The 24212-nt window shown below is 44.1% G+C and overlaps 1 protein-coding gene across 1 annotated transcript in view; it reads right to left on the bottom strand.

Moving 5' to 3' along the window:
- The window catches only part of SND1 (staphylococcal nuclease and tudor domain containing 1), a 410316-nt gene that overhangs the window by 343914 nt on the left and 42190 nt on the right, over window positions 1–24212 (bottom strand). The window contains exons 4-9 of the mRNA XM_002712078.5: window positions 21609–21687; window positions 18747–18907; window positions 17895–17986; window positions 16451–16609; window positions 13696–13802; window positions 11137–11227 (exon numbers count right to left, since the gene is read on the bottom strand). Coding sequence (XP_002712124.1) covers window positions 11137–11227; window positions 13696–13802; window positions 16451–16609; window positions 17895–17986; window positions 18747–18907; window positions 21609–21687 — 689 coding nt within the window. The remainder of the gene's footprint in view (window positions 1–11136; window positions 11228–13695; window positions 13803–16450; window positions 16610–17894; window positions 17987–18746; window positions 18908–21608; window positions 21688–24212) is intronic.

Genomic DNA, 24212 nt, shown 5'->3' with positions numbered 1-24212 from the left:
TTTTTTTTTTTTGACAGGCAGAGTGGACAGTGAGAGAGAGAGACAGAGAGAAAGGTCTTCCTTTGCCGTTGGTTCACCCTCCAATGGCCGCCGCGGCTGGCGCGCTACGGCCGGCGCACCGCGCTGATCCGGTGGCAGGAGCCAGGAGCCAGGTGCTTTTCCTGGTCTCCCATGGGGTGCAGGGCCCAAGCACCTGGGCCATCCTCCACTGCACTCCCTGGCCACAGCAGAGAGCTGGCCTGGAAGAGGGGCAACCGGGACAGAATCTGGCGCCCCGACCGGGACTAGAACCCGGTGTGCCGGCGCCGCTAGGCGGAGGATTAGCCTAGTGAGCCGCGGCGCCGGCCTGAGGGGACAATTTTTAATTTCCCATTTTCTGGCCAGTGCCGTGGCTCACTTGGCTAATCCTCCGCCTGTGGCGCCGGCACACCAGGGTTCTAGTCCTGGTCGGAGCGCCGGATTCTGTCCTGCTTGCCCCTCTTCCAGGCCAGCTCTCTGCTGTGACCCGGGAGGGCAACGGAGGATGGCCCAAGTGCTTGGGCCCTGCACCCGCATGGGAGACCAGGAGAAGCACCTGGCTCCTGGCTTCGGATCAGCGCGGTGCACCCGCCATAGCACACCGGTCGCAGTGGCCATTGAGGGGTGAACCCACAGAAGGAAGACCTTTCTCTCTGCTCTCTCTCTCACTGTCCACTCTGCCTGTCAAAAAAGAAAAATTTTCCATTTTCTAAGACTGACTTGCAACCCTTAACATAACAAAAAAGACAACCTCGTATAACCATAATTATTCTGCTAGAACCTTCTGGCAGATCTGATAATCATGAAGATTAATCGCTAATGCCAAGAGAGCTTGAACCTAATTGTGAACACCAACCATAACAAGGCATGATATGCGATCACCAAAGGACCAAAGTCAGGGCTAATAACCTAGGTATGGGTTTTATAAAAAGGCGCAGGGTTTTGTACCATCACAAAAACTTAAAACTACTTGGAATGTACAACCAAAAATACAGATTCAATAACTCAAAGGGGAAAAAAACAAAAGACAGATATTATTCCCACTACCACCTAGACAATTAATGCACAATAAAACTGTCTAGAGGAATGGAATTTCTTCCTTGGAAAACCAACCAAAATATTAAAGACCCTCCAGCTAATGAGTTCCCTAATCCTTCATAACCTCACATTTGGATGACAGGAAAAGTATTATTCAATGGATGTCAGAACGTTTAGACAGTGAGATTTCCATGATATTTGCTTATTCTGCTATTCTAACCTGAAATCAAAGGGAAGGAAAAAATTCTACAAAGCCAAGCCAAGCAAAGTAACGGGTATAGTAAATCAATACAGCTCCACATTCAAAAGGATACCCAAAGGATAACCGGGTAGGCACCACACTTCTCGAAGGCACACACATCACACTATTTCAGGAATCCCTATGTTGGACAGGTCTGTACCTCCTCTCCAATCCAAACTCTTGTTAAATCGTCGAATTGCCAACAACAGGGAAATTCCTACAATCGTCATAACAAAAATCTAGACATTCTCTGCTCCCTAGTCATGCTAAGACAGGAATAAAACTAGGGAAAGTATCGTAGTGCTCACACCTTCACCCCCTGATTCCAGAACGTGAAGATCTGAGCATACCCTGTGACAAGTTACTGGGATTCGTCACCCCTTATAATGAATGCGTTAGCAGCAGAAGCAACGGATGGATCCTTGGAGCTGTAAATTTCGCCACAGCAGCAGCAGACTCTCTGCTAGGCATCTCCCCGATTAGAAACCTCCTCTTCAGGAACTGTGCACTCTGACGCTGCCAGCTAAGCATGGTTCAGCTTTTGGAGGGAAGGAAGGGGGAGCGCATGTGTGTGCATCCACGTGTTCGTATGTGAGCGGGGTTTGTGCCTTTGGATTCCTCTGTAAATGGTGTCATTGCCATCCAGAGAGACATGGAATGAGCCATAAAACACTAGTGATCGTCACACACTGTGCAATAAGTAAAATGCAGAGCAGATCCCTTTCCCAGCCTGCTCCTCAGCATTGCTGCAGACCACGCTTACACAGCACTGCTTCTCGCGTGCCGGAGGTGTGCCCACACTGCTCAGTCTCTCTGCACACCAACCGTGTGTACCCACCACGCCACACATGCCATGTGATCCATTCGGCACAGGAAAAGAAATCAACGCAGAGCAAGTCACTAGTTGGACTCCAGACACATGCGACAAAAACTCCCTCCACATCTCTTGAAAACAAATTATATAAAGTAAAAAGGGTTAGTGGTGACAATGGATAGGCTAACAGCTAGCACGGAGAACTGCAGGGCTGTGTCAGGGCAGGAAACCATCCCCCTCTCTAGCCTCCTCCTATCTACAGAGCTGATCCACAGGGTTCACAGCGTGGCCATGAGCTGCTATTTTCCAACTACTTAAAACCTTGCGGCACGCAGAAAACGAGCAAAAAGCCTTTCAACAGCCTCTCGAGTGACAGCGCCCGACAGATTACCTCCCCAAACACAGCCCAAACGGTGCTAATGCTGCCAACATGGCCAATTCCAGGTAGAACAAAAGGGCCCCCAACCCAAACAAGGCCTTCTACTGGCAGTACCAGAAAGTGTCCTTTGATGGGGCCACTGGGAATGACAGACAACTATCCTTCCTCCTCTGAAATCATGACATCTGGCTGCTTGGTCGTATGTTACGTCTGCTTCCCCTTGTCCATACGCCTTGACAAAAAACAGGGGCAGACAGTTGGCCTGGCGGTTAGTCACCATTAGGATGCCTGCATCTCACAGCAGAGCGCCTGGGTCCAGTCTCCGGCCCTGACTCCTGACCCCAGCTTTCTGCTAACGAGGACCCCTGGGAAACAGCGGTAGCGATTGAAGGTGAATCCTGCCATCCACATGGCGGACCTGGATTTTGAGTTCCTAGCTCCCAGCTGCAAATACCTGGCCAGTGGGCACTGGGGCTGTGCATTCTCTGCTTCTCAAATACATAAATAAACTGTAAAAATAATCACAGCAACACCTGATGAACGCACCTCTTGGCACTTAAGCATAATCACTCCAGATATTATAATAAATACTTAAAGGAAAATCAGGCTCCTGGAAAAATTCAACCCAGGGACATTCCACAAATACCTGATCAGTACTCTCCCCAAAAGTGTCAACGATATCAAAAGTGAGGCTGAGAAACGGTCCTTTCCTAGAGAAGCCTACAGAAAAATCACCAAGTAAATGTGCTGTGCTATCCAGAACACAGAAAAGACATGGGAAAGAATTAAGGAAACCTGAAAAAAAAAAAAAAAGTATGGAACTTAGGCCAATAGCTTCAATATTGGTAAATGCATTAGACCAAACGCACTGTACTCACGTAAGGTATTACCAACAGAGCAAACAGGTGGCACTGGATGAGAACTGGGGAACGCTACACTACCTGCTCGCTTTCTCCAAATTGCCCTAAAAAATTAAAGCGTCTAATAAAAATGGTAATTTTTAAAGCCAGGTAAACATTCTCAAAATCTTTTCTAACAGAATCATTTGCTTGTTTTCTTATCAGCAAAGCAGTTTGCTAACATAAGCTGCAAACCAAATGTGGATTTCTCTTCGTAGCAGCATAGACCACCCTTGCCACATCACCCCCAGAGCTTCCTTTTCAACTAAAAGACACCAACAAGTCAAGGAATTGGCTGGTGTTTGTAGGTTCTCGCCACACAACAAAATAGGAATATACCACAGAAGTCTACATAATGACAAAAATATTAAGAATTACACTTGATTCAAAATCATCTAACAAACCCATTTCCATTCAACAGTGTAATGGAAGTCCAACCCAGAGCAAATAGGCAAGCAAATAAATAAAAGACATCTAAAACGGAAAGGAAGAAATATATATAAAACCCTAATGATTTGAAAAAAAAAAAAAAGGTTGCAACTAATAAATTCACAGCACAGCAGGATACAAAGTCAACACCCAAGAATCAGTGCTGAAAGAATTTAAAGATACAAATAAATGCAAACAAATTTCATGAGCATGTATTAGAAGACACTATCAAGGTGCAAATATTATCCAAAGTGATTTATAGATTTAATGCAACCCCTAACATAATATTAAAGATGATTTTTGCAAAAATTGAGGCACCAGTCCTAAAATTTGTATGGAATCACAAGGAACCCCCCAACAGCCAAAACAATTCAGAAAAAGAACAGAGTTCTGTAGAAGATTCATGCACCTTGATTTCAAAACTTCTTTCAGAGCTGTGGTAATAAAAACAACATGGCATAAGCATACAGACAGAAGTACTCTGGTACCAAAGGAACAGAATCCAGAAATAAAACCGTGCATTTATGATCAAAGTATTCAACAGGGCTGCAGTGGGGAAAGGATAACCTTTATAACATAAGCGCAGGGCAATCTGGATAACCACATGCAAAAGAACGAAGCCTGACCCTTACCTGTATAAAAAGAGGTCCATGATTTAAATATTTCTAAAGCTATTCAAAGAAAACACAGCACAAAAGCTTTACAACATTAGATTAACAAATGATGCTAGGTATGACACAAACGCCACAAACAACAACAGAAAAAAACACATTAGGTTATGAAAACTTGAAGATTATAAACTCCTGGGCTGGCATTGTGGTACAGGGGATTAAGCTGCCACCTGTGATGCCAGTAACCCTGATCAGTGTGCAGGTTCAAGTTCCAGCTACACAGTTTCTAATCCAACATCCTACTACTATGCCTGGGAAAGCAGTAGAAAATGGCCCAAGTATTTGGCTCCCTGCCATCCATGTGAGATACCAGGATAGAGTTCCCGGCTCCTGGCTTCTACCTGGCACAGCCCAGGCTATTGCATCTGGGGAGTGAACTAGCAAATGATAGTTTCTGTTTCTCCCTCTTCCCCTTCCCTTCTCCCTCCCTCCCACCACGTTTTCCCTCCCTGTTTTGGGAAGTGAACCAGTAGACAGAAGATCTCTTCCTTCCTCTCCCAGTATCCCCTGTCACTCCTCCAGTCACTGTGACTTTCATATAAATAAGTAAATAAACCTTTAAAATCATGTGTTGCCAAATAATCTCACTAAAAACAAATGAGCAGATATTTGACACAACATTAGAGTCCCTGGATTTGAGTTCTGCCTCTGCTTCCAATCCAGCTTCCTGCTAATACATACTCGGGTGGAGGTGGGGGGGGCGGTGAAAAAGGGGTTTTGGCTCAAGTACTTGGGTCTACATGGGAGAACTGTATTGAATTCTGGGCTCCTAGCTTCAGCCTGGCCCAGCTCCAGCTATTGCAGATATTTGGGGGTGAACTAGAGATGGAAGAGATCTCTACTTCTTTCTGCCTTTCAAAAAAATGAAAAAACAAAAATAATAAGGGCAAAACCAAATACATTTTAAAGTCCACTGCATCCATGGATAGCTTATAGCCCGATCTGCAAAACTAGCCACTGGTGCCAGTTGACTACGTAGGGCTCCCAGACATAGGCTCAGAGAGTAAGCTTCTTGGAGGCAGGAGCTATTTCCAGTTCTTTCACATCTTTTAAATGCACCTGGTTCAGTTCCCTCCTTATTTAAGCGTTATCTGGGCACAGAGGAAACAGAGCTCCTGACCTACTCAGGGCAGTAAGAAGACACCTTGTGAGAACGGGCTTTTCCTCCACCCCGCCTCCCCCAGCCATGTTATTCAGGTCTGTGAAATCTGCAACGCCCAAGATTCCAGCAGCAGAGACAAGGATGCCAAGCCACGTGCTCAGGGGACCATATGGCTACAAACAGCACAGATCAGCTAAAACGCCACAGGGAAGGCGGGCAGGGAACTGGCAGGCCACGACAGGCACAAAAGTCTCGGGCAGGCTCAGCTAATCGCTGTGAAGTGAACATGCTTCTGTGCTAACCTGGAGAGACAGGGAGCAAGCACCCTCCCTTGTGTTTCATTCCCTAGGAAGGAAAACTGCTTAAGCAGATGATGGAAATCAGGCTCTCAGAAGACCAAATGTATCAAGAGAATATTTTGTTGAGTTTCAAATTTCTCAGAGCAAGCTTCTATGCTAACACTCTGATACACAGCTTTGCATCAGTTCCAGAAATCAACTATGTGACCCTAGAAGCATTCACTTCAAGAGGTCACAGGTTACAGGTGCAGGCTTCTCAGGTGCTTTTGCTGTGCCCTATAAATTACTTGCTTAGCAAACAGGAACCGTTGAAATGAGAATCACTATTTAGGGCCTTAACAACCACAAGAACCCCACAGGAGAACTATTCAGCGATGACTTGCAGGAACCAGGCAACACAGAACTCGAGTAGGGCTCTTTAAAAATTTTGTTTGGCACTGACAGACATTTTAATAAATCAGGTAAAAACCAACTCCAGGACTTCAGTTGGGTTCTAAGGTATAAAAATAAGGCAGACGCATTTTCCTTTCTAATTTAATGCTTGATATTCTGAGTTCTAGAACAGAGGCTGACGAACTATGGCCCAATGATCATCTAGCCTGCTTCAAAGAGACCATATGGCCTGCAAAGGCTAAAATACTGGCTCTGTTGTCCTTTAGGAAAAAATTGGCCAACTGCAGTTTATGCAACATATCTGAAAATGAGATAGACACTTGCTAACATTTCTGAAGAGATTATTTGGCAAATATGTTGCAAATCATGATTAAGGAAGTAACTGCCATTTTACATGAAAATTCAATTTGTAAGTAATTATTAACTATAGGAACATGGTACAGCCTTACAATGGAGTCAGGTGCACCAATTACAAGTGAGCATTTCTGGATAAAAACAAAGGGGTATATCTAACTTACTATACAGCTATCTACATAGGTTCAAAAGAACAAAAATGAGAGGAGAGAATAAGACTGCAAGAAAACTCTGGAAGCTAGAAAGCATATGGATGAGTACTAACTGAAACCACAGATGCACAAAACCTAACACCTGAGCCAGTGGTGAGAAAAGACAACAGCCAGTCTTATTTATACCCCAGAATCCCCTTTCACTCCAGCCAAATTAGCCAAATGTGTCCAACTGTCGAATCAGGCATGGAAAGTAAGAATGAAAAAGGGACCAAAAATTAAGATCAGGTTTAAATCTCTACAGGAATCACCTAGATTTCTAGATGTACACCCTAAATGCCACCCATAGGATCACTGATCTAATACCAACCATGAACGCCAAATACCTGAGTAAAGCCTCTCAAATGAAAACTGGAGAACCAACTCAACAAGGGAGTGAATATGAAGAGAAAAGAAACCTCTAAAACTAGGAAAATTTATTACTCCACAAACCGAAACATGATATTCACGTCTGAAGGTGGCATTAGACGGGCAAGTATTTGGCATGGTGTTAACATGCCACTTGAAAAGCCTGCACTCCACATCCTAGTGCCAGGGTTTTGGTCCTGGGTCCACTCCTCAGCTTCCTGCCAAGGTATACCTTGGAACACAGTAGATGATGTCCCAAGTGGTTGGGTCTTGCCACCACTTGTGGGAGATCCAGATGGAGCTCCAGGCTCCTGGCTTCAGCCTGGCCATGCCCTGGCTGTTCGGGGCATTTAAGAAGTGAACCAGCAAATGGGAGCACTGTCTCTCTTTCAAATAAACTATAAAATCATAATTTAGAAAATGTTCATATATATGAAATAGAAACATTTAGAGGAAAGAAAAGCTACTAGAAATGGAAACAGTATCATATATAAAATACTACCCCCAAAAAAAGGCTAAAGGATAAATATAAAGAAATCTAAAAAATAAAAGTCCCAGAAATAAAGGGCTAAACATTGGCACATAATATGTTCACATATGTATAAACAAAGCACATCACTATGAAATCAAAATTCTTGGATCAAAAAGAATTAGCTAAAACTTTACAGAAAGAACCTCATGTTAAAATGAAACAACAGAATGGCATAAAACCTTTAAAAAAAAAAAGTAAGTTAGAAAACACTGTAATAGCTAAATGAAAACCAAGCAATACCTTAACAACTTTAATGGAAAAAAACTTCTAAATCAGTGATTCTATACCCTGCTAAACTATCACTCAAGTATAAGTAGAAAATGGATATGAAAGGGCTCAGAAATATACTTCCCAAACATCATTCTGCCATGAAGTTATAGAATGCATCGTAAATCACAAAACAGAAGTCATGAGCTGCAGAAAGTATTGTTCCAACCCAAGCGTTAAGGCAAAGAAACTTCCCAAGACAATAGTGATGAAATCCAAAGGTGCCAGCACTCTAAAAGGCAAAAAGGAAGAATCAGTCCAGTCTCCAGGAAAGTATTATTAAAGGTTAAATTAGCACATTGAAAGTCTTGGAAGGAGAGTCAGAAAGTTGAATTAATAATAACTACATACAAAAGAAATATGAATTTTTAAAATTACTAGCACCAGTAAAAGCAAACACTTGTGCAGGAAATGAAAAACAGTATTAATATGCAATACCACTGTGGTGATAAGTGCCACAAGAAGAATGATTAATTTAGTTGACTTATGATATAGCTTTGCTGGAGGATTGAGGGAAGGTACATGTACGTGGCATGTGAGTATGTGTGTTTAAGTGAGAAAACCAAATTCTTATCTTTCATGCTATGAAGGAAAGGGGTTATAAATACAATTAAAACATGAAGCAACAGCAATGTAAACCTTTTATTCAGGTAAATGAATGAATCAGCTAAGACCTTAAAGAGATGCCACAAGGGCGAGGGAATGGAACTAGTACATTTCTTAATAAACCTGTAGTAACTTTAAATTTGTTTTGTATTAAAAACACAAACTTAAAACTAAAAAATTATACACAAAAGAGTGCAGAGCAGTACTTCTAAAGTGGCTGCCAGTCTGCAAAGAGATAAGGAACATGCACCTGAACATCACTACGTCCATCACCAAAACACTGGTGACACTTACGCAGCAAGCCTTTGTTGATGCAGGAAGCGATGCCTTGATTTGTATTCTGTCTCGGGCTCCCACATCATGTCAAGGCACTCTGAGTAATTAGGGCTGGTACAGACCAGGGATCATCAAACTTTTATGTAAAAGGCCAGAGAGCAGATATATTAGGCTCTGTAGGCTATAACTCTGGTATAAGCCTGAAGGCGATAATTCTTTGCATGCTAAAACTCAGTTTTCAACAACTCTGTCATAACTCCTCAGCTCTGCCACTGTACCATGAAAACTGCCACAGACAGTATGTAAACAACCACACATGGCTTTGTTCCCATTTATGCATGACACTGAAATTCCATTTTATATAAATATCATGCCAAGTATTTTATTCAATACAAAATCCATTTTTTTCCCAATGAAAATCTTCCAGACCACACAAAAACAGTTGCTGGGCCAGATTTGACCCATCAACCATAATTCACAGAAGTTGAGACAGAGAATATAATCAACTTTGGATTTTTGTAAGGAAAAAAAAAAAAGCTGCATCAGAGTTTCATGTAATTTGGGTGTATTTACTCATCTCCTTCACACTTTTCTTTTATAAAAACTCAAAAGTTTGAAGATCCCCTACTTACAAATAAATTTTACTCTCTATTAAGCAACGCTATATTCATATTACCTAGATTTGGGTGTTTAAGGCTCTACAACCGATTAGTTATTCCTCAGAACCCTAATTTAGTTGCTTTCTGGGGCAATGTATTCTGGCATTGTAATGAATATAACTTTATTGTAATGATAAAAATATTAACATTATTTACAAAACAAACAGATCAGGATGTTGTCATCTTAAAAATGGAAGAAATCCTACAGCCAAGTTTCTCTTTTCTAATTACCAATAAGTCATATTTAAGATAAATGCAAAAGCTATGGGCTCAATCACTAAACCTCTGAATCTCTCTCTTCTGCAATGTCTTAGTCCCCAGTCAGCAAAAGTCTTCTAGGTTTTTCTACAACGTCAACTGCAACTGAGAAGGGGCTGATAGTGGATAAGGATAGGTATTGGGACCTTCCCAAGCCTAATCCACATAAAGTCACAGAACTTCAAAGTGTTGGTGGGAAAACTGAAGACCTGACTCCCATGGTCAGTAAACAATCATCCTCTGATTGTGTAACTACAGCCTTGCAGCACAGAACAGGTTACAGGAACATGAGCACAATTACGGGAGCGTCACATATGTAGAGTGACATAGAGAAGCCCCATGTAGGGGCTTCCACACTAGTATCCTGCGTAGCAAAAAGGAACCAGATGTCCATTCTGGTCTGCATCCAAAAGGGGAAGATACACAGGGAGCACCCCGCTACGAGAGGACTCCCACGAAAACGGGTGACTATGGCTATTCCCATGGCTACTCTGGCACACCTACAGAGGAGAGGAGGCCACTTGATCACCCATGACCTATTACTTTCGACATCATTAAAAACAGCGAAGAAATCCAGCGAATTCCTCAGAGACTTTGCTAATATTCAAGAGTATCCAGGTTTTTCAGGTTTATGGCGCCACCTTGTGGCTTCCCTTCCTAAATGCGGGGTTAATGGAGAAGAACACAGCCACCCTCTCAGTCCAGGAATATGGATGAATATTAAACGGATATTAGCTCATAAAGACAAAAGTTCTAGCATCTCTGAACAAAAGGAAAAATAAATTGGGAAGAAACAGAGAACAGGTGTGTCATTCAAGATACCAAAACCTACAACTACAAAAACCATTTTTATAGCACTGCTTGATATAATCAAGGGATTTAGAAAGTTCAGTTCCTATCAACAAAACCCATCCCAACACACCATCAGTGGAAGAGAAGTATCCCGAGGCAGGACAGGGACACACACACACACACACACACACACACGAGTTCCAAAACAGAAAGAAGAAATCTGAGGTCACACATACTTGGACAGAAGAAACACCACAGGATGTCATTTGAGAAGCAGACAAACCCGATAAAATGAGATTATAAACTGGCAACGTCAACTACTCTAACTCATGAACTTCCAATGAAGTTAAGGCAATTTGCAGTGAGAAATTTTTAAAGTTCCCAAAGAATTTTTAAGAGCCCCGACAAGCCACACACACACATACACACACACACACACACTTTGCTGTGAAATTTTCAAGAGCTGCAGCATTTCTAATGATTCAAGTCATTGCATTTTCACTCACCAATCAATGTCTGCTCTCCATTTCAAAGCACAGAATGACTTACCTTGGCAACAAACTGCTTGTCCTTTTGGTCCAAATTAGCAGTGGGAGCTACGTAGTCTCTCCATATTCTCAGCCTGCGCTCCTTGGCAAACCTGGCAACAAAGCAAGGATGCGAGATCAGACCACGTCCACTCCACCTGATGTCGCCACCACCAGGGAAGCAGTGTGTCCACAACCCCACCTGACCCTACAGCACAGCAAGAGGAAAACCCAGAACAGAAGATGACAGTAAGTGGAAATATCCAAGATGCATATATAAACCTGTGGCTGGTAGGTATACTTTGAGCCCGAACAGCACAAGCTAAATTTGATAACTAGTTCTTTGATTTATCCAGTATCATCTGAATCACTATTAACAAATTTAAGCTGACCCAAACAGAACAAATGTTCTCTTTGGAAGAAAAGACCAAATAAGAACACACGCACATATACAACATTTTTTAAAAAGCATAGGCCTGTGCAATTTCCATTTCAATTACGAGACTGTTATCAGCTACCAAATCCTACAAACAAGAACAAGCATCTAAAGAATAATGGGAAAATGCACTAAATCCTTTTAGAAGCTCATTGGCTAAGAATTAATAAACCATGTTTCCAGAAATGTATTTTAAAGCACTAAGACAAATAGATATTTTCTATATCAGATGAAGAATACTATGTGGAATATGTGCATAGATTAACAAGTAAACAAGCAGCTGTTTGAAAACAGTGAGAAATAAGTAGATGTGTGTGCAGAAGAGTTATTGTTTCTAAAAACAGTATTGTACCTTTTTTTTTATAGAAGCACCAAAATGAGTAAAAACAAAGCAAGATGTTGTAGTCATACAATTCACGGAACACTTCAACAGAGGATGCAATTTTAGCAAGAATGCAAGTGGCTCAAATATAGCATGCAAAACAGCAGGCAAGTCATCATGTATTACTGAGATGTGATTTGTATTCCCTGATCTAAGCCTTTTTTAATAATAGGCACTCTCCAAAGAATGGATAAAATCGCTACAGATGTTATAAAACACAGAGATAACATCTTGATTGTACTTACTTTCCTCAGAGAGAGGCAGGAACTTTTAAAGAATGCAGAAAAATAGTATCAACGAAAATAAATTTAGAATATTAAGAAACCCAACAGGATTTCCTGAACTTAAATTAAAAAAAAAAAAAAAAAAAACCTGAAAACCACAGAATAATCAAAAATAAGAGGAATATGAGCACTGTTTCTTTCTAGTTTAAAATCATCTTAAAAAATTTAGACAATCAGGGTGAGGGGGAAAGACACGTCAATCATTCCAAAACTAATGGCCCAGACTAAAATGCACTTCTGCAAAAACTCGTGAGTGCTTCTGCTTACAGGGACACAAGGATGTGGAAGTCCCAAGAGAAGGAACAAACAGTAATTATTCAATCTACCTTGCTGTTTTTCACTTAGCTGTCTGTCTCAATGGCAAAGTGAAGACAATTGTCAAGACTGAAGCAAGCCACAGGGCAAGCCTTGAATTGAGAGTAGAGAGTAGACGGTCTGCACGGTTTCCATTCCTCCACTCTCCTGCCTACTCTATTAAGTCTTCCACACACCCCACCAAGGGAAGAAGTTCACCAACATCTAAAAACACTTGACCTTAATGCTTGAAATAGCCCCTGATCTTTGGAATTTTCACGTTCACTTTTCTGGAAATTACTTTGTTTTGACATCTCTTTGCATAAATTACCAAGCCAAAAACATGGCACCTAAGAGTTATAAATGCAGAAAGTCAAAAATAGAATAAATCCGAAATTGGTCAAAAGAAATACTCATCATTGCAGGACTGACCACGATTCCCTACCTGTGTGTAAGATTGACAGAGATGGCACAAAATCTCTGGGAGGAAAGGATACTTTGTTCTGGGTCAGCAGTAGGGTGTCAGGTTTCCCCAGAATATTCAATGGTGCTGGCTTAGCATCTATAGGCTCTATCCTTAATATCCCTGCTCCAGTCTGCCTGTTTAAGACTAGTGCATGGGCAACCTTGTCTTCCTGAAATAATTCTCAAGCAAAAAAGCTGAAAAGGCCCATCAAGGCAGGTGCCTGGCTTGCTTAGGACATCTGTATCTGTGAGTGCCAGGGCTTGAGTCCCAGCTCCGCCCACAACTCCAGCTGCTGCAGACCCCAGCAGTAAATGATGCTGGCCCCCGTCACTGGTTCCTGTCACCCATGTGGGAGATCCAGACTGGGTTCCTGGCTCCTGGCTTCAGGATGGCATAGCGCTTTAAGCACTGGGCAGTAAATTGGTGAATGGGGGGTTCTCTCCATGACTTCCAAATAGAAATTTTAAATACATGCTAAAGAAATCAATGAATGAATAACATCTTAATGCAAATGTACGCCCTTACTATCCGTCACTGAATCAGACTAAGCCCAAAGACTAAGTCACTGCTCCTGTGACACCCTAGCTTCGTTTGCAATTTCCATGTTCCTTCACTGACATAAAACAGACGCTGACTCGGCTGGGTGAGAGCTGATCGCGATCGCCACGATTTCCTTCCCTCCACAAGCTCCTCTGCTGGAAGCTCCTGGCTGCCCTTACCTCTCGGCGGCCCTCAGCTTCTCCGCACCACGAGTGTAGACTGCAATCGACCAATCCACACAACGGGCAAACCCTTCCTTCAGGAGGAGCTCCGTGATGTTCCCGTTCTGAAAACCAAGGCACAGGAGCCGACAGGCACAGGTGAGATTCTCTTGCAGGACAACCATATTTCAAGACTCACACAAGGCACACAGCTGCCATCTGCTAGGCAGTTCATTTTTTGTTTTTAAAACATTTTTATTTCAAAAGGCAGACACAGGGGCCAGTGTTATGCTGCACCAGGTTTGCTGCTCCACTTTTGACCCAGCTCCCTGCCAATGAACCTGGGAAAGTAGTAGGAGAAGGCCCAAGTATTTAGGCCTCTGCCACCCACGTGGGAGACCCAGATGGAGTTCTAGGCTCCTGGTTTTGGCACGGCCCAGCCCCAACCCGTGTGGCCATTTGGGGAATGAACCAGCAGACAGATGTCCCTCTCCCTAAAAGGCAGAGAGAGAGAGAGGTCTTCTATTCACTGGTTCATTCCCTAGAGCATACATCAGCCAGGCCTGGAGTCAGCAACAGCTAGAGCTGGGCCAGGCCGAAGCCAGGTGCTTCTTCCAGATCTACCACATGGGTGCTGAGGCCATCTTCCATTGCTGTCCCAGGCACATTAGCAGGGAGCTGGATCTAATTGGAGCAGCTGGGACTCAAATGGATGCTCCAATACAGGATACAGGCATCATTAAGTGGTAGCTGACCCAGCTATACCACAAAGCTGTTCATTTTTTGCAAATGAACTTTCTGTCATTGAGAAACCACCACAGGGGCCAGCACTGTGGCATAACAGGTTAAGCCACAGCCTGCCATGCCGGCATCCCATAAGGGCACCAGTTAAAGAGTCCCAGATTCTCCTCTTCCAGCTCCCTGCTAATTCACCTGGGAAATCAGTGGAAGATGGCCCAAGCTCTTGGGCCCCTGCACCCACATGGGAGACCCAGACGAAGCTCCTGGCTCCGGGCTTTGGCTTGGCACAGTCTTGGCCATTGTGCCCATTTGGAGAGTAAACCAGCGAGTGAAAGACCGATTTCTCTTTCCCTCTCTCTAACTTTGTCTTTCAAATAAATAAAATATATCTGAGAAAAAAAAAAAAGAAACCAATGCAGTGACGAGAGGTCTCACAACAGTCTAGAATTCCTGTACCCACAACACCCAGCACAGTACCTCTTGCTTCTTAGAACTGGCATAAATGTTAGGGTATTAAATGGAACTGACATTTCAATAGCTCTTCTTGTGGACACAGGAGGATGTTAATCTTCAGTAGAGATTACACCTTATTCTTCCGTTCCCTAAATCAGCACTTCCTCGCCTTTTCATGAGTGGAAAGCTGAGTATGGAATAACATGAGCTACATTTTGCCCAATGAATGACAATTCATATTCTACTGTGACACAGAGCCATCTGGCAGGGCATGGCCAGACAGTCAGCACTCTTAAGAAACAGACATGACCTTGGCACATTCCAAATCACGCTTCCCAGCCCTGCACAACTGCCAGCATGGAAGAATTATCTAGCTGAATAAGTAACAGTAGTTTAACTCTGTATTGACACAGGCTGCAGTAATGGAAATCCATTTGAACTAAGGGGCTACAACACAACGTTATCTCAGGTCTAAGTTTAATGCTAAGTGTACAATAGGGCAAAAAGCCCATCAGTCAGAACATAAGAAATCAATTCCTTACTAAAATCAGACTTAGGACTTGACTAGTTAAGGCTCGAAATATACTAAGTAATTTTTCCATAGAGAAGTTCTGTTATGGGGCCAGAATTGTAGCATAGTGAGTTAAGCCACTACCTGCAATGCCAGCATCCCAATACAGGCACTGGTTCAACTTGCAGCTACTCCACTTTCAAGCCAGCTCTTTGCTAATGACCTGGCGCTTGGTACCCAGCACCCACATAGGAAGAAGCTCCTGGCTCCTGGCTTCAGCCTGTCCCAGCCCCAGTCTGGGCTGTTGTGGCCATCTGGGGAGTCAATCAGCAGATGGAAGATCTTTTTGTCTCTCCCTCTGCAACTCTGCCTCTTCAAATAAATAAATAAATCTTTAAAACAAACCTTTGGGGGCCAGCATTGTTGCACAGCAGATAAAGCAACCAGCTCTAATTCCAGCATCTTATAATGGCTCCAGCTGGAGATCCAGCTGCTCCACTTCCAATCTAGCTCCCTGCTGATGCACCTGGGAAAGCAGCGGAAGAAGGCCCAAGTCCCTGGGCCAAGACCAGAAAGAAGCTCCTTGCTCCTGGCTGTTGCAGCCATTTGGGGAGTGGACCAGTAGATGGAAGAGCTCTCGCTCTCTCTCTCTGCTTTCACCCCCCTCTCTGTAAAGTATGCCTTTTCAAGTAAATAACTAAATCTTTAAAAAAATTCTTCATTACTAGTCACCCAATATTCAAGTTTGCTGACTTTTAGACATACAAACCTCACCAATCCCCTTCTACAGGTTTCTGTTCCACTTTCAATGGACGCGACAACCCCAGGCTTTCTTACTGGCAACATCTAAGACCTAACACTTGGAAAACTAAGTTCTTCTTCCCTCATGAGCCCAATACCATTTATGGCCAATGTCCTAAAGGTGAGAAGTTGCAATGCTTTGTCCGGTTATGATATCTTCTAGAAAATGCCATCTAATCAGACGCTAAATACAAAGAGAAAGGAGAGAAGCCACGACAGGTCTTCACGTCCCAAACGTCTCCGATGCCTCAGCGCAGGCACACTCACCGGATGGAGGATGGTGCCCAGAATGTTCTGGTTGTGGCAGCTCTCCAGAATGATCTGAACATCTCTCTGAAGCAGTCGTGACTCGGTGAAAAATTTGGCTTCTGCAGCAAAGGGCTCCGGCGTCTCACTGCCATCCGCTTCCCGCCGAAACGTTGGGCACTAAAGCAAAATAAGGTAGGTGACTGCCAGGCTCTGAACGGGAGAGCTGGGTATACTCTCACCAACACTGAGCCTTCCAAAATGTACAACCACCACAAAGCTAGGCACGCAAAGTTCTGGAATCAAAGCTTCTAACCTTTACTAAAAAGCACTGGTAAAACTGAAACCATCAGCTCAGACTTCCTGGTAAAGACAAATAATATTCACCTTATTGTGAGGAAAATGAATTGATTACAGTAGGAAATGCCTCATTACCAAGAATCGATCTTCTGGTACCTGGATTTATCCCTGATTTTTAAAAACTCAAGTTTCTGGGGCTGGCACTGTGGCATAGTGGGTAAAGCCATCACCTGCAGGGCCAGCATCCCTTATGGATGCAAGTTCTGGGTCCCAGCTGCTTCACTTCCAATACAGCTCTCTGCTGATAGCCTGGGGAAGCAGTACAAGATGGCTCAAGTCTTTGGGCCTCTGCACCTATAGGGGAGACCCGGAAGAAGCTCCTGGCTCTGGTTTGGCTCAGCTCTGGCTGTTGTAGCCATTTGAGGAGTGAACCAACATATGGAAGTTCTCACTCTCTCTCTCTCTCTCTCTCTGTCCGTAACTCTGCCTTTCAAATAAATAAATGTTTAAAAAAAAACTCGAGGTTTTGTTTTGTTTTTATATTAATATAAGGCATATTCTGAGCTTCTCATCTCTTTTTCTAGGGAGACAGAGTACAGTCCATTCCAAACAGACCAAGAACAGTTTAAAAACAGAAGCAAAAAACCAAAACAATTGACCCAATTAGAACTGTCCCACGGCAAAGTTAAATAAAAATAAGTATAGCAGCCGGCACTGTGGCGCAGTAGGTTAATCCTCCACCTGTGGCGCCGGCATCCCATATGGGCACCGGTTCTAATCCCAGCTGCTCCTCTTCTGATCCAGCTCCCTGCTATGGCCTGGGAAAGCAGTAGAAGATGGTTCAAGCTTTTGGGCCCCTGCACCCATGTGGGAGACCCAGAAGCTCCTGGCTCCTGGCTTTGGATTGGCCCAGCTCTGGCCGTTGTGGCCATTTGGGGAGTGAACCAGCAGATGGAGGATCTCTCTCTCTCTCTCTCCCCCTCTGTCTGTAATTCTGCCTCTCAAATAAAAAAAGTAAATTAAAAAATTATAAAGCTCTCTGGTCAATTTTAGCAGCCCACAATAGGAAGAAACAGTAGATTTGATGTCCCCAGGCAGAAGCCAGCAACCACTGATCACTTGCACAAATCCTGTACCCAGCGCACAGCCCAGTGTGTAGTCTGACCTTGATCCCCGACAGCATGACCGTAACCAGGTAGTAATCTGGGAGGAGCAGGGCCCTCACCACGCTGCCATCCCGCACGTGCTCGATGATAGCTGGGTGACAGAAGAAACAAGGTAAATCATTAGCAAAAGTCCAACCAGGGATGAACGATGCCCAGTGAAGCTTCATTTAACACACTTCCTCTCCCCAAAAACCCTGAGAAAGACTTGCTTGGGGAAATGGGGACACACTGGCATGCCACAAGTGCCCACAGAACAGCTTCCTGCACAAACAACTTCTGGCCAACACAAACCAGACCTGCTCCTCTGACCTGGGTACCCGCTGGGGCACCATTCACTTCAAAGCTCTGATTCCTAATCTAGGAGGCTTATCTGCATGCCAGGCGCCTAGCAAGAGTAGGCAGGAACTCAGGATTGGTGACGGTTATAGTTTACTATGTAAGTACTCTGGGGTGACGACTGTACACAGAACACATGTATACATGTGTATACACATACACCTAAATGTACACAGAATACAGCTTTCTACCTCTAACTCCCTTCTTTCAGAAAAGACAAGCTCCCCAGTGTGCAAAGTTACCAGCAACTTCACGCAATGCAGCACCAAAGGAGCAGCCTCTGCAAAGGGCACCTGATGGAACTGATACGAACTGAATCCAAACATCCTTCCGAAGGAGCACATCGGTGTTTTACTTCATTTTATTTCATTTCCCCCAGGACATTAAATGAGTCAAAAACTAAACCAAAACAAACAAACAGAAAGCAAGGTCCACTAGGTCTGATGGACCTTTGGAAGCAAAGAGAACACACAGAAATCGCCCTGAGTCACAGCTGTGTTGGCTGCCAGGCTCACCGTTGACAGGCTTCTGATGGTGTGAGTCCACAAAGTGCCTGGGGTTCTCAATGGTGTACTTGAGGTCTCGGATGGTGTGGGCGCCGCTCCCCTCGCTCCACATGCCTTTCTTAGCCGCCTTGGCTTGTTCCTCACATTCTGCAAGCCGGTTCTGCTCTGGACTAGGACATGGAAAATACCCACGTGTGGTTAGTGTGTTCACAAACAGTAATATGAGTCTCATGTTTTTTTAAGACTGATTTGTTTACTTGAAAGACAGAATCACAGCGAGAGACAATGAGGGAAAGAGAGATAAAGAGAGAGATCTTGCACCAGCTAGTTCACTCCTTAAATGGCTTCAATGGCTGGGGCTGGGCCAGGGTGAAGCCAGGAGCTAGAAATTCCATCTGCAGCTCCCATGTGGGTGGAAGAGACCTAAGTACTTGCGCCATCTTCTGCTACTTTCCCAGGTGTGTTAGCAGGGAGCTCGATCAAAAGTGGGGTGGCTACCCTAGATGGGAACCAGCACTCTGGTATGGGATACGCAAGAGTCCCACTCGCGGCACTGTCCACTGTGCCATATCGTGGGCCTTTGGACACTTGATTTCTTCAGCATTACCTCCCCATGAAGAGACAAAAACTTTCACGACAGATCCATGGCTAAGACTCAGGGCTACAACCAATCACCATGCATACAATTTCTGGTTTCCAGACTTATTTCTTCAACCAGCAGAGTAAGCTGTAGGAGCATTAAATGAGAAGATCTAAAGAGCACAGGTCTAGGTACTTCCACCATCAGTGATTAAAGAGAACAAGCTTAATGGCTCAGAGGGGAGCCACCCCAGGGGATACCGCTTCATGTAACCACTTCAGATTCATAAATTAGAATCCAGGCACAGCTCAACTGGGTACAGTGTGGAAGCATGGTAGACTGTATGTCCCCTTACTCTCTCATTCTAGTAAACAAGGCTGGGGAATGCAGAATGAATGCTGCTATGGTAGTAGGTAATGTCACCCCCAAATTACTTCTATGTTCAGTACAAAAAAGGCCAGCTAAGCTCAAGTAATTTGAAAATGGAAGCCTCTTCCTTCAGACAGGAAACCACATACTAAAAAAGCCATAAACCAGAGCAAGCTTTATATTTTAAAGGCTAGAAATAGCTCTATTCTCTTGTATCTGAGCTAAAGGGAGCAGTGACCTAACTGCAAGACCCTTGTGTTGTACAATCTCTAACAGCTGCAGCCAGCCATGGCTACTTCCCCTCTCATCTTGATCGGTCCCTGTCCTCCCTCCCCTGCCCCAAAGGCAAGCCCATCCTTAGGAATCCAAATTCACAACTAGAATTAGATGCAAAAATATAACTTAAGAACTTTAGACACAAAATGCAAAAACTGACATAAGTCAAGGAAGCTTGGGAGAAAGAGGGACTGGTAGTCCAGGGGAGATATCTAGTTGAGATAGTACACAGGGTATTGGAGTGGGATTGTTTTATTATTCAATCTGCTTGCAAACTATTCCCAAAAAGCACCTCAATGGTAATGACAGCAGGTAGGACGTTAATGTGCTTCCAAAGGGACTACCTAAAACGATCATCTTCCTTCAACAAAACCACACATACCCTAGTTATAGCAGCTGGCAGCTACCTGCTGCAGTCAGAAAGTATACAGGAAGTTAATAGTGAATGTCCTAGCCCCACATTCTGTGACAGCAGAAAAAAAGCAGGTGATATATGTTTTTTTATTGCCTCTGCTCATCCCCATCATTGGTGTACTTCATGCAAATATTTATCTAAAGCCTTTGCTATGACAGTCAAATAACATAACGAGGACTTAATGACTTAAATGGCACGTTCACAACCTCCAAATTACTAACACAGCTTATCACTTTCTAGAGACGAAACTGTTAGGGCAAGCTATTCTCCTGAGATCCAGGACTAACAAACTTGAGCACAACACATGTGTGATACATCTTATGTACCTAATACTCTAATACTCTTTCCCAACAAGTACACATTGCCACTAGCTAAACAAACACATTTTAACCCGCTAATTAAATATGCACATATTCACAGACCAAAACAGTCACCCTGATCCTCAAAGTAGAATAATTGAGGCCTTGTGGATTTCCACAGATTCTTAGCAGCAGCATTTGTTTTGTGTTCTACGTAATTGCTCTGCCTTAGTTTTCAGCACACCCTAGCTTGACCCAGTAATACTGTACATCTCTTTATTAGTTCACTGCACTGCTATATCCTCAGTGCCTGGAACACCATCTGGCACACAGTGAGTGTTCAATAAATATCAGAGGCTTGTGGCTGGTGCTGTGGTGCAGTAGGGTCTCCACCTGCGGCACCAGCATCCCATATGGACGCAGGTTCAAGTCCTGGTTGCTCTACTTCCAATCCAGCTCCCTGCTAATGGCCTGGAAAAGCAGCAGAAGATGGCCCAAGTACTTGGGCCCCTGCAGCTGCGTGGGAGACCTGGATAAAGCTCCTGGCTCCTGGCTTTGGATTGGCCCAGCTCTGGCCATTGCAGCCATCTGGGGAGTGAACCAGCTGATGGAAGATATCTCTCTCTCTCTCTGTCTCTGCCTCTCTCTGCCTCTCAAATAAATAAATAAATCTTTAAAATAAAAAATCTGGGGCTACCTGACTGGATAGAGAAACACACTGGAATTCAATCTCTATAGTCTAAGACCTGTTGACTTTTGGGATAATACAAAGTACAACTCCCTGGTCGCAAGCATACTTTGGAAGGAGTAGCTGACACATGCCAAACACCATTCATGAATAGTGAATGACCTGCTGGCTCATAATAATCCATATCTAGGCAAGAATGTCTCAACAAGGATGTCAGCGGCCCAGAAGCGTAACCAATACTCACGTGTTAGCTCTCACGCCTTCTCTGCGGGCGGCCAAGCCATCTGCAACCAGCGACTCCGCGATGTTTTCCCCGTTGGTATCTGAGGAGGATAAAGAGGGAATTCCACGCAATCAAGCCCAAAGGGAAGCACTTTCACACCTGGCTCTTCAAGAAGAAGGATAATGCCAGGGGTGGCAATATAGATAGCATGGACACTTGTCGGAGAACCCCTTCCCCTCACTGTCCAGTCTCTAGGACCTGTACGTCCATCAGTCTCCTTCTCGGGACTCTGTAATTCTCTCAGGCCAAAGGCAATCTCAGGAACCAAGGGAGACTGACAAGGATGGCCAACACAAGAAGCGAGCAGCACAGGACATCACAAAGCAGTTACCAAAGGAGCGAGGCCTGAGGCTGAACACAAATTCTGGTGCTGAACGATTTAGACAAGATCTCTCCGTGGCCTAACGTACTCACTTGTAGAGAAGAGAGAGCACTTGCCTGACTCATTCTTGTGAGAATAAAAGAGTAATGTGTGTAAATCACCATCCATAGTATCAAGCACATGGCAAAGAATTAGCAAAAGTCTGATCTCGCCCTGTTTAACCAGGTAGACACACTCATTTAGGACTGTCTATCACTTTTTTTTTTTTTTTTTTGACAGGCAGAGTGGACAGTGAGAGAGAGAGACAGAGAGAAAGGTCTTCCTTTTGCCATTGGTTCACCCTCCAATGGCCGCCGCAGCCAGCGCGCTGCTGCCGGCGCACCACGCTGATCCGATGGCAGGAGCCAGGAGCCAGGTGCTTTTCCTGGTCTCCCATGGGGTGCAGGGCCCAAGCACCTGGGCCATCCTCCACTGCACTCCCTGGCCACAGCAGAGAGCTGGCCTGGAAGAGGGGCAACCGGGACAGAACCCAGCGCCCCGACCAGGACTAGAACCCGGTGTGCCTGCACCGCTAGGCGGAGAATTAGCCTAGTGAGCCGCGGCGCCGGCCTCTATCACATATTACACCACAAAGTCCACCCTCCTCTCCACAATGCCCTAGGTTCCGCTCCACAAGGCCACTAGGACAAAGGCTGCATCCTGCACTCAGAGACACCAAGAGGGCAGTGTCTGGATTTCTAATCTCTCACACAGCAGCCATCCAGACAAACAAGAAAAACGAATGTAAACATAAAACCCCACCCTGATTAGCTTCTCTGCAGGCACTTGAATCATTAATTGCATTCCCATGCTATCGAAAAACCTTTTTGGCTCAGTGTATTCTCTTAAATCTTTGCTTGTCAGCCCAAACGATAAAGGAAGACATCTATGAGGGAAATCACCGCATAAAAATCTTTAATATGGCAGAGAACAAGCTCCTAGATAAACTGAAGCACAGCAGTCTAGCTGACAGGTAATGTCAACACAGAATAAATTCTCTAAGATTTATATTCAGTACACTGCACGTTGACTTCTATGAGCAGTAGCATGTACGCAGACCACCCCCAAGCCCGACCCCACTGCCTGGCCGTTAACACAGGCCATTTCCATGGGGGCAAATCAGGAGGGAATGATACTTCTGCAAAGAACACTCAGATTCTGAGGCTGTGTAGGGATCACTTCACCTTGAAGTTACTGCTGAGGCCAGCCACAGACTCACGTTAGTAAATATGACACTGTTACCCTCATACCAATAGAAATCCAAGGAGTGGAACATCAAAAGGGAGGCCTCAAAACCAAGGGACAAGATGAGCAATGAGGTGTCAAGAGGTCAGGGAGTAAGAAGAAGGAAGCCTGGGTTCACTGGTCAGTGGCAACAAAAACCAGACCACCAACAGCCAGCCAAACAGCTCCCAAAGTTTTCCTGGCACGGAGGACTCTGAAATGGCTCAATTCTAAAAACTGAGTTCTGAATGCTCCTTCAGAAAGGAGAAAAACATTCCCCTAGGCTGAACCATCCAAGGAGGCAACAAAATGTGGTAGAGGATATTTATTGAACAAGCAATCTGCAGGCCAAGGTTCTCATTACAATTATTACTTATGGAACTGTGAGTTTGACCAAGCCATAATTTGAGGATATGTAGAGCAAGTAAGTCTGAAAAACCCCGAAGATGGAACATAATTTCCACCATTCCCCAATCATAAAGAGTAGCAGTGAAATAGAATAAGTATATAAATACTAATTAGCTAAGCCACTACTATCTTCCTTTGAATTGGCGTTAAGAGTTGGTTACATAAAATAACAATTAAAAAATTCAATCAATATCCTCCTCTTACCCCTCCCTCAAAAAAAAAAAAAAAAAAAAAAAACACATTAAGATACTTTAAGTGAAAACATTCAGCCAGGAGCTTCAAGGAGCTTCAACCAAGTGTTCCATGTGGGTACAGGGGCCCAAGCACTTGGGCCATCTTCTGCTGCTTTGCCCAGGTACATTAGCAGGGAGCTGGAGTGGAAGTTGGAGCAGCCAGGACTCAAACCTGTGGGATAACAGAACTGGCGGCACCAGTTTAACCCTCTGCGACACAGTGCCAGCCCCCAAGCATTCCTTCAGTAGGTACTTACTGATCAGACTATATGGCAGGTTTTATTCTACACATTAGTGTTACCAGATTAAATTATACTTAGGCTTGTAATTTCAGTCAGT

This window comes from Oryctolagus cuniculus, chromosome 3 (assembly GCF_964237555.1).
Source record: "Oryctolagus cuniculus chromosome 3, mOryCun1.1, whole genome shotgun sequence".
Classification (NCBI taxonomy): Eukaryota; Metazoa; Chordata; class Mammalia; order Lagomorpha; family Leporidae; genus Oryctolagus; species Oryctolagus cuniculus.
The sequence above is the reverse complement of the archived record's forward strand: the minus strand, read 5'-3'. Positions and strand labels throughout refer to the sequence as shown.